Source organism: Octodon degus, unplaced genomic scaffold (assembly GCF_000260255.1).
Source record: "Octodon degus isolate 3935 unplaced genomic scaffold, OctDeg1.0 scaffold00072, whole genome shotgun sequence".
Classification (NCBI taxonomy): domain Eukaryota; kingdom Metazoa; phylum Chordata; class Mammalia; order Rodentia; family Octodontidae; genus Octodon; species Octodon degus.
The window spans coordinates 8,391,247-8,402,803 of record NW_004524648.1 but is presented as its reverse complement, the minus strand read 5'-3'; the positions used below and the strand labels follow the sequence as shown (position 1 = coordinate 8,402,803).

Genomic DNA, 11,557 nt, shown 5'->3' with positions numbered 1-11,557 from the left:
TCTCTCTCTCTCTCTCTCTCTCTCTCTCTCTCTCTCTCTCTCTCTCTCGGTTTTCTGAGCCAGGGTATCCCTATGTAGTTCAGGCTGGCCTTGAACTCATGGTGATCATCCTGTCTTAGCCTCCCAAGTGTGAGGGTTAGAAGCACACACCACTACGCCTGGCCTGGAACTTTCAAATAATATATGTACTGCTAGTCATAACAAAACAACCTGATTTGGGGTGGCATTTCACTGACATAAAACCCATCTTATCTGAGACCCATGACAATTCTTTGAGATAGATTTTTTTCTTCATCTGTGAAAGGAGGCAATTAAAGATTTTTAAGTATGTGTGTTAGAATTTTATTGGTTTTTTTGTTTGTTTGTTTGTTTGTTTTTTTGTTGGTTGGTTGGTTTTGTTTGTTTTGTATTGCTTTGTTTTGTTTTTTGTACTAGGGATTCAACTCAGGGCCTTGTGCTCACCGGGCAGGCACTTATGCCACTGAGCTATCTCCCCAGCTCTACTGGTTTTAACAAAAATATCTCAAAAACGAGGCAGGGTCAGGCAGAAGGCAAATGGAGAGCCAGATCTTTCACCCTAATGCCAAGTCACAGACCATCCATCATGTCTGATATTTAGGGTACATGAGTAAATTAATCAATCAATCAATCTTTCTCATGGTACTAGGGATTGAACTTGGGACCCTGCATTTGCCAGGCAGGCACTTGTGCCACTGACCTATCTCCCTGGCCCTTAAATCTTTTTTTTGAAGGTTTACATACTTTAGATGATCTCTACATTTTTTTTTTCAGCTTCTACTTTACAGATGAGACAACTAAGACACAAAGATAAATAATTTCCTAGACATCATCAAACAGGTAAATACAAAGGACTTAGGTGAATTTAAATCTGGTGCTTACTTAAAATACTTTATAAATATGAGCCTTCTAAAAAGTTGTAATGTTGAGAAGGAAACACATAGGGATAAAAAGGTAGCTCATTTCATTTTTAATTTAATTTTGATATATTTTTCAAATATAAATATGAAAAAGAAATAAAAATGTTCACCTCTTCTGGAAATTCTTCACTGACCAGAGACATAATCAGTGATGTCTTCCCAACTCTAGCTGTGAAAAGAAAAACCATTACTTTAATAATGTGTTTAGGTTCTACATAAGCTCAAACCTAGCAACCATAAGGGAAGTCTGTCACTTGTTAACGAAAACCAAAGGCATCCAAATTTGGTACAGTATTTTAAAGTACACATAACATTTTTTGTTTTTGTTTTTGTGGAACCAGGGATTGAACTTGGGCCCTTGAGCTTGCCAGGCAAGCGCTTATTCCCCTGAGCCATCTCCCCAGCCCCCGCACATAACCTTTTTAAAAACACCAATAATAAGCCCATTTCATTTGCATCGCTTCCCCTGCCTCAGCCTCCTGAGTGCTAGCATTATAGGTGTGTGCCTCAATAGTCAGCTGTACTTTTTTATTTAATCTTATCTTGTAACAACAAATTTCAGGATTGTTCCTTTTCACTTTTATAAATAATGCTATTACTTACGTTTTTCTTTCCTATTGAAAATCAAACTCAGGACCTTGGGCTTACCAGGCAGGTGCTGTGCCACTAAACTATATCCCAGCCCATGCTATTTCTATAGGACAAATTTCTAGAAGTAAAACTCAAGTTATCACTCACCTTCTTTTTTAACAGGTACTAAGTTACCTCCAAAAAATAATATATCAATTAATATCCTCAACAGACTATCAGAGTGCTGTACCTCTGTATCTCTGGGTTTTTTTTTTTTCTTTTTTAAGAATATTACATTGATTTTTATTTAAAAGGTTAGTAACAAGTTAAAAAACAAAGAAAGGAGGCTAGGGAGATAACTCTGTGGCACAGCACCTACATAACAAGTGCAAGGTCCTGAGTTCATTCCCAGTCAAAAAAAAAAAAAAAAAAAAAAAAAAGGCTGTTCCTGCTAATTTTATTTTATTTTATTTTTTGGTCTTTTTGTGACAGGGTCTCACTATGCAATTTAGGCCAGCCTCAGGCTCACTTTACAGCCCAGGCTGGTCTTGAACTCACAATGATTCTCCTGCCTCTGCCTCCGAGTGCTAGGATTACAGGCACGAGCCACTACATCCAACCTACATTTTCTATTCTAGCCATTTTTAATACACAAGCCATTTAAAAAATCAAACTTTTTACTAAAATTTGACAACTAAGCCAGGTGTGGTGGCACATGCCTGTAATGCCAGCATTCAGAAAGATTGAAGTAGGAGGACTGCTTCAAGTTCAAGGCTAGCCTGGGCTACAAATTGAGTTGAAGGCAAGCTTGAACTACATAGCAAGATCCTGTCTCAAAAAGGCCAAAAATAAATAAATAAATAAATAAATAAATAAATAAATAAAATTTGACTATTTCCATGTTCTGATAATATAATTACTATTATTATTCAAGTGTTTATCAACTAAATTCTTTTGTACTCCTAGGAAAAAAGTCCACTTTCTGTTCGTCCCTGCCACAGTAGCAATTTACAGTTTTTAAAAGTACAGTCTAAATATGAAAAAATGCAAATTTTTAGGGTAAAGGACAATCACAGTTCCTTCCTAAATGACTAAAAGAAAGGGTGAACTAAAAACACTAGTGAACTGACACAGGATCTATAAACTGCAGTACAGGGTTTCAGGATAAATCCTGAGGGGATTTGATTGACCTTAGCAGATACAAAAGCTACATTTCTTGTTATATAGGTCTTGCTTTATAGTGGTCATAACCATCCAGCAGAAAAGTATAAAAACAAAGTATAAAAAGTAAAGCCATTTTAATATGCTGAGCTGTGAAAGGCTCAAGTCAACAACTTTTGACATTGCCAATCCTACAGAAAACCCACTATTATGGACTACTGGACTATATTGGAATATTTTGCTGAATTCACACACCTACAATATTTAAATAGCAATGGAATACCCTTCTCTGACAAAACTAAACAAAAAAAGGGGATACAAATGAATGACCATTTTGTATCTGTGTATTCAAAATAGGATATACAGCTACTTTCTCTTAAATAGAAAAATTTGTTCTAATAGTATCTGTGGACAGGATATCATATCTGCATCTTGTACAATGAATAACCACTAAGACAACAATATGCAATGCATTATTGTAACTGTTCTACTGATTGGTTTTGAAACTGTCTCACTGCTCTTTGTTTCTCAATAAAATTTTTAAAAAAGGGAAAAAAACAACTAGTGAAGTCTCTGACAAAATAATGAATGGCCAAGACACAGCAAGGAGGGTACTGGTCCAAACAAGGTTGAGGCTGTGCTTTGAACAACTCAGTGCTGCTGGCGCAGGGAAAGATGAGGTGGTAAACAGGTGTCTTCTCACTGATTTCCATGGACCTTTTCAAGGGACTTTGTGAGAAGGCTTGGGCATGTTTCAGGTGGCTGATAACAAGGTAATATTTCAGAGTTCTGATGGCATCTGCCACCATAACAGAATTGTTAGACCTAATGAACAATGTAAGCTTATTTAGCTCTCTGCAAAATTATGAAATGATTTTTTTTTTTTTTTTTTTTTTTGTATTTTAGGTAAGGGTCTACAGGGTGTTCAGGCTCTCACTACTAGATCAGATTCTAGTGATCCACCTGTTTATAGTCTCTCAAGAACTGGGATTATAGGAGTGTGTCACCACACCCAGTCTCAATTGTCGTCTCAGCACGCCCCAGGGGTGGGGCCAGTATGGCAGGCCTGGGATCGAACCCCCAGCCCCTGTGCCTGCCTGCAGGTACTTTAATCTGCTAAACTATTTGGATGGCCCTTACAATGATTTTCTTAAGAGCTCACTGAAAGATTAGTCACATACCTAAAAGAATAACCTATCTCCTGGATCATCACAGTGTTATTTCTAGAGAAAAGAGCTTTAAATAAAAAGTTTATACAGATTAATAATATAGAAAGAAAATGATGACACCTAAAGCCAGCATGTATCACATATACAAATACTTCCTAGGCTATGATGAAAATATTCACAGATTCACTGGTGAGTAATCCAACAGCTCTGGCTCACTTTGACTTTCTTAAAACTTATTTTGAGAAAATCTCACAGACAAACTGGAAAATTAGTATAAAGAATTCATGTGTCTTTACCCAGATTTCCCACAAGTTAACATTTTGACATATTTGTATTATTCTTGTACTGTCTATATGATACAGGCTTATGACTGAGAAAAAGTGTTATCTGAGCATATAATTCCTAAAAGCAAATTCATTCTCTTACACAACTAAAGTATGTTGTCAAGAGTAGTAAATTATCTGGGTGCGGTTGCACAGGCCTATAATCCCAGCTACATAGGAGGTTGAGGAAAATGGACTCCAAATTCAAGGCCAGCCTGGGCTACAAAGTCAATGCAAGGCCAGGTTGACCTGCATAGTGAAATCCTGTCTCAAAAAGAAAGAAAAAAAGTAGGAAACTAACTATTAAATGCAAGATCATTATTATCTAATGTATAAACCAGATTCACCTCTTCCATGTACATGTTATCTTTTATGGAAAAGAAAAATCTTTTTTTTTTTCTGGTCCAGAATCAAATACAGCATTTAATTAATGTCTCCTTCAATTTGAAAGCGCTTCTTCATCTTGTCTTTCATAAATTTAACAATTTTTTAATGTAACATTCTGAGCAGAAATATCCCAGAAGTGACTGTATCCTCAGTGCATTACAGCAAAAAGCAGATGGAGTCAATTTAACTTATGGATAAGGTGGTGTCCACCAATTTTCTTCATAGAAGTTACTATTTTTTCCTTTTGTAACTAATAAGTATCTGGTGAGGAGGTATTTCGAAACTATATAAATGTAAATATTCTACTTCTCATCAAACTTTGGCCTATTAGTTTTGGCACTCATTGGTGATTCTGGCCTGAAACACAACTATAGCTGAAATGGTTGCTGGATAATGATTTTTAACCTCTAGACAATAATGCACTGTACAGGTTACAACCCACAATTGTCATTATTTGGACATTCAAGTTGCTCCATTTTACTTTATTTTTCCCAGTTCTGGGGACTTGCTAGGCAAAAACTCTACCATTGAGTTCCATCCCCAGTCCAAAGTTTTAAAAAAAAATTTTAATTTTTAAAAAAATGTATTTAGTACAGGGTCTATACAGTCTCACTACACAGGTCCAATTCATGTGATTCCCCTATTTTCAGCCTCCCAAGCACTGGGATTACAAGTACACACCACCATGCCCAGCCTCAATCTCGGTCTGAGCAAACCCCAGGGGTGGGGCTGGCATGGCAGGCCAGGGATCAAACCCTGGTCCTGTCATCTGGTTAAGCAGGGGCTTTAACCTGCTAAGCTACCTGGCCGACCATTAAATTTGCTTTTCTTTTTTTTTTTTCTTTTTAATTATTTATTTATTTATTTATTTGTGTGTGTGTGTGTGTGTGTGTGTGGCCTACTCAGCCCACCAGGGGGCGGGGCTGGCTGGCATGTGGTGCCGGGGGACCGAACCACAGTCCCTGTGCTTTGCTAAGCTTGTTCTAAGTAGGTGCTTTAGACCACTGAGCCATCTCACCAGGCCAAATTTGCTTTTCTTTAGAGTAACTGGAGTGACTGGAGAGACAGGGCAATGGCATAAGTGCCTGCCTGGCAAGCACAAGGTCCTGAGCTCAATCCCAGGTACCAAAAAAAAAGACAAATCATGTACGAGTACAAATTCCCTATGATAAATGTGGTCATTATGTATACCTAAAATGTACCAATAACTTAACTAAAAAAAGCAACTGGAAAGCTATGAATAGTAGGTAACTGCTGAGGCAATGAAAAAATCTTAAGTTACTTTGGTCAATTAGTTTTTAGTAAAAATAAATGCTGAAATTTCAACTATTAAAAAAGAGTATAAAGAACACATCTGAACTAAGATATATGTCATGTACAAGTAAAAATTACATGATGTATGTGATCACTGTGTATATCAAAAGTATATCAATAAATTTTTTTCATTTTTAGTTTAATTTTGTTTTGTTTTGTTGAGACAGGGTCTCGCTATGTAGTTCAGCCTGGCCTTGAGCTCACTCTGTAGCCCAGGCTGGTCTTGATCTCGCAACCATCCTCCTGCCTCAGCCTCTAGAGTGCTGGGATTATAGGCATCTGCCACCATGACTGGCCACTAAAAGTAATTATTTAAGAAAAAAACACATCTGGTCTTTGTCTTATCTTTAGTTCTTGGTATTGGAGCTTCAAAATCTCTTAGAATTTCTTAATGATAGGAGTGTCTTTGTCATAAATAACAAGCCCCTTTCAACAATACTTGAGTTCATCCTACTGAGGAAACTTATTTGGAGGGGCAAGATAGCATGAGAATGACAGCTGGTCTCCCTTCCCCCAAAACCAAGACCTCTAAAGAGAGGGGGGATTAAAACAGAGTTCAACCATATGACCAATGATTTAATTAATCATGCCTACACAGTAAGATCCCCATATAAAACCTCTGGACATTAAAGCTCAGGACAACAGTGCCTGCCTGGCAAGTATGAGCCCTCAAGTTCAATTCCTAGTACAAAAAAAAAAAAGCTCAGGAGAATGTTCTGGTTGGTGACAGTATTAATGTACCAGGAAGGTGATACAACCTAACTCCATTGGCAAATTCAGGACTCCTAGGGCCAGCAAGATAGCTCAGTGGTCTAAAGTACCAGCTTAGGCAAGTTTAGGCAAGTGCAGGAACTATGGTTCAATCCCCAGCACCATGTGCTGCACCAGCCCCACCCCCAGAGTGAGCTAAGCTGGCCACAAAAAACAAAAAACAAAACAAATTCAGGACCCCTTAGATGTTTTCCTATGTAACTTTCCATTTGGCTATGCATTTGTGTGATCACAAATAAGACATTTCCCAAAGTTCTGAGTTGTTCTAATGAATAACTGAACTTGAGGAGGTTACGGGAAGCCCCAGATTGGTAGCTGACTGAACAGAAGTTCAGGCAGACTGGGAGTCTCAGATATGCCAAGTGTCTGCGCTAAGAGCAATGTTGGTGACCTTGCTCTTTAACTTGTGAGGCCTGATATCAACTCTAAGCCATGTGAGAACAAAATTGAATTTTAAGACATGCAGTTGGTTACCAGGGAATTGGTGTTAAAACAGAAAAAGTATGAGAATTTCACATGTATTTATCAAAATAAATCATGGCTCAAAGAGATACACTGCAATAGACACTCGATCCAAAAGGATCTAGTTCTACACAGACACATCTGCCTGCTGCGGGACCAAACTAGGAAACTCAACAGAAGAGTACACAGAGAATATTAATTTATGGATCTACATAATCTTCCTTTGTTTGTGCAATCCCTTACTATTATTTCATCTGATAATGATTTACCTAAGTACAAGCTTTAATTTCAGATACTATGTGGACATAATATAGAAATACACTAAATAAAACAAAGTTGTCAAAAAAAAGAGGCGTAGACCAAGTTCTATGATCAATCACTTTACAAAAACAAAGGGGAGGAAAGAAACAGATCTCCTTCTCCCAGAAGTCTCTAGACATAGTAAGAAGTTGCATTTTTATTTGTTTGTGATTCTAGAGGCAGGGTCTCTCTATGTAGTTCAGACTGGCTTTGAGTTCACAATGATTGTCTTACCTCAAGTTTAAAAGCTTGTCTAGGGGTTGGTCTATACTAAGAAGGAGAGAAGGGGAAGATTTTTTTCTTTAAGCCTATTTTTTTAAAAATTTATTTATTTATTTATGTGTGTGTGTGTGTGTGTGTGTGTGTGTGGCCAGCTCAGCCCACCAGGGGGCAAGGCTGGCTGGCATGTGGTGCTGGAGGATTGAACCACGGTCCCTCTGCTTTGCTAAGCTTGTAGGTGCTCTAGACCACTGAGTCATCTCACCAGCCCTCTTTAAGCCTATTGAGCACACATACACATCCTTTATAATTTGGTTTCATTTTGTTTTCTTTTTTAAATCTTTCCTGTCAAGTAAGTAATATAATAATGATTAAGGTAAGGCACTTACATTCTTTCACCTGAAGGACTGTTTTTGGAACTTTTTGATGAAAATGGGGAATTTCAGGAAGAAAGAAACACACACACACACACACACACACACACACACACGGTGGGAGAAGGGGAAGGGGAAGGAGAAGGGAATGGAAGACAAGACAGAGACAGAGACAACACAGAGAGACTTAGAGACAGAGACAGACAGAGACAGGAGGGAAGGGGAGGGGAAGAGCGGGGAAGACGGGAGGAGGGAAGAAAAGAAAACGGGGTATTTCTTACTGGCTGTTACATGTTTTGAGGAAGATTACTCATAGGGAACTCAAAGGAGTTTCTTTCTTGTTCACCCCTAAATCCTCACACCTAACAAATCCTATGATACTTGAGACAGCTGTACAGCTTAGTAGGTAATAGCATGAATTTGAAATCCTGGAAAGTAATGAACTACTACAGAGGGAAAAGGTAATGAAATAAGGAGCTGGCCCCTCACTCACCTCCCCACTCCCGCACCCCCAGGGCTAGCTGAGATGGCAATTAAGACTGGGCATGGTGGCACATGCCTGTAATCCCAGCTCTTCAGAGGTTGTAAGCAGGCGGATCACTACGAGCCTGATCTAGCAGTGAGATCCTAAACATCACATAGACCCTTCCCTAAAAATACAAAAAAAAAAAGAAAAAGAAACAAGGAGTAATAAAATGACTGATAACATTTCTTAAGTTGGTTGATGGGTGTCTGGTAGTTTTTTATACCTTCCACATAAATATATCACAAAAAGAAGAAAAACAACATCAACTATAATTAAAATAATGACACAGGATTTTGAATTAGACAGAACTGGACCAAAATCTTAGGCCCAACACTCAGTAGCTGTGTTCTTTCTGTAGGACAAGTTATCATGCCTGTTTGTTCATCTATAAAATTCATTACTGACCAGGCTCACAGAATTAAGAGGATTAAGATACAGAGTATAATGCTTGGCATAATACCTAGCATATATTAAGCACACAAATACTTGTGATGATGATAAACTTGAATTGAAGGAGCTAAGTAAACAATGATCTAGACCAGGAAATTTGGCTTCTTCCACATCTACTTAGTAGAATAGGCTTTCTCCTAGTCTCCTGCTTTTCCCATGGATCCCCTACATTCTAGTGGTATTTTTAGACCAGAAAGACAAATGGGGCTGGGGAGATAGCCCAGAGGTCTAAGCACATGCCTGGCAAACAAACTCAAGGTCCTGGGCTTAATCCCTGGCACACAGCATGCTGGCCCTGTGCTAAATGGGCCACCAAAACCCGGCACAGTTGTGCATGCCTATAATCCCAGTGCTGGGGAGGCTGAGACAGGAAGATCAGTACAAGTCTGAGCTGTGTAGCAAGACCCTGTACCAAATAAATAAATGAATGAATGAATGAATATTAAATTAAAAAAGACAAACATGAAGAGGACAGCCAGACGCCTTCACAGCCCATCTCTTCAGTCTGAAGAGAAGCAAGGCTGCCTAAGCAGTACCAGCTCTTGCTAAGGTCCAAGTTGCCCAACAGGTCTCTTGTACTAGGCAGGCCTGAGACGGGAGGAAAGGAACACTCTGGCAGGAGAGGAGGCATTGTAACAACTACAACAATTAAACAGCTTTACTTACATTTAACATGATACATCTTTTTTTTTTTTTTTTTTTTTTTTGCAGAACCGGGGATTGAACTCAGGCCCTTGTGCTTGCCAGGGAAGCGCTTATTCCACTGAGCCATCTCCCCAGCCCCTTAACATGATATAGACAGTAGTATTAAGTCAAAATAATTCAGTGTGGGGGCTGGCGAGATAGCTCAGCAGTCTAAAGTGCCTGCTTAGGCAAACTTAGGCAAAGCACAGGGATGCAGTTTGAATCCTGGTACCACATGCTGTGCCAGCCCTGCCCCCAGGGTGGGCTGAGCCAGCCACACACACACACACACACACACACACGCACACACACTAATTCAATGTAAGTTACTTATGCAGTTACTACCTTTGGAGGAGGTATTAACTTTAAGAGTGTGACTTTATTTTTCATATTTTGCTTCACCTGGAAAAAAATCTGGGGCAATTTAGCATACACTACAACACAAAAATTCCATATAGTTTGTTAAGTAACTGTATAATAAAAACCTCTTTTAAACAATTGGCGACAAAAACCAAACAAACAACAACCAAAAACCAAACAAACAACAACAACAAAAATGAAATCAATTCACTGTATATGTAGATCTATTTTAACAAACAAAAAGCACCCAAAACAAAAACCAAATAAACAATTGGCGAAAGGGGAATCAAGAGTTTGTGGGGGATGAGGGAGGGGAAGGTGAAGGGAAAGGGGATGAAAAAAGAATTAAAATGTGTCATATACTCACAAGGATGTAAACATTATATACTACAAATGCACTAATAAGCGAAAACAAAATTTTAAAAAGAAAGAAAATGAAGGGGGCCGGGGATATAGCTCAGTGGTGTAAGCGCCTGCCTGACAAGTACAAGCTCCTGAGTTTGATCCCTGGTATCATCAAAAAAAAAAAAAAAAAAAAAAAAAAAGAAAGAAAGACAATGCAGGCTTTACATAAGGCCCTTTCCATATTCTATGAGGCCTCATTTTTTTCAACTCTGGGGCTCTAAATCATTGTGAATCACATTCAGTGTTCATTAAATGCTGAAATAATGTCATGAGGAAAAAAAAAAAAAAAAGAACACCAGCCAAATATGGTGGCACACGCCTGTAATCCCAGCAGTCTAGGAGGCTGAAGCAGAAGGATCACCATTTTAAGCCAAGCCTGGGCAATTTAGTAACTTAGGGGAAACTTTGTCTCAAAATTTAAATGAATAAAAATTTCTCAAGAGGATCTAATCCATGAATTCAAGACCAGCCTGGACAACAGTGAGACTATGTGGGGATTTTTTGTTCTTGTCTTTTTGGTATTTTGAGACAGGGTCTCAGGCCCAGGCTGGCCTCAGCTATCCTCCTGCATCAGACTCCCAAGTATTGGGATTACAGGGATGTGCCACCATACCTGGCCAGGAGACTCTATCACTTAAATAAAAATAAAAATAAAAAAATTAAATCAAAAAGTTCAAAATTAGAGCTAGAGCAGTGGCTTACAAAGATCTTATCATCTTATAAAAAATGAGAGTATTTTGTCAACCATTTTCCTGTATTTTATAGTAATGAAACTATAGCTATACAGATGTGATTCAACCAAGAAATTCTGGCCGGGCATGGTGGCACATGACTATAATCCCAGGACTTGGTTGAAGCAAGCAGATCATTGCAAGTTGAGACTAGCTTGGGATACAAAGTGAATTCAAGGCCAGCCTGAACTATATAGAGACCCTGTTTCAAAAAAGATGAAGACATGAAGACAGACAGACAGATCAATTCTTCAGGTGAAACCTGGTGGTACATTCCTATAATCCCAGCACTCTGAAGAAAGCAGGAGGATCACAGTGAATTCAAGCTCAGCCTGGGCTACAGAGCAAGACCCCGTCTGAGAGAGAGAGAGAGAGAGAGAGAGAGAGAGAGAGAGAGAGAGAGAGAGAGAGAG

General features: G+C 38.7%; 1 protein-coding gene across 1 annotated transcript in view; it reads right to left on the bottom strand.

Annotated features, from left to right (window-relative positions):
• The window catches only part of Rhot1 (ras homolog family member T1), an 85,423-nt gene that overhangs the window by 63,239 nt on the left and 10,627 nt on the right, over nucleotides 1-11,557 (bottom strand). The window contains exon 2 of the mRNA XM_023719855.1: nucleotides 1,049-1,107. Within this exon, the coding sequence (XP_023575623.1) occupies nucleotides 1,049-1,107 (59 nt within the window). The remainder of the gene's footprint in view (nucleotides 1-1,048; nucleotides 1,108-11,557) is intronic.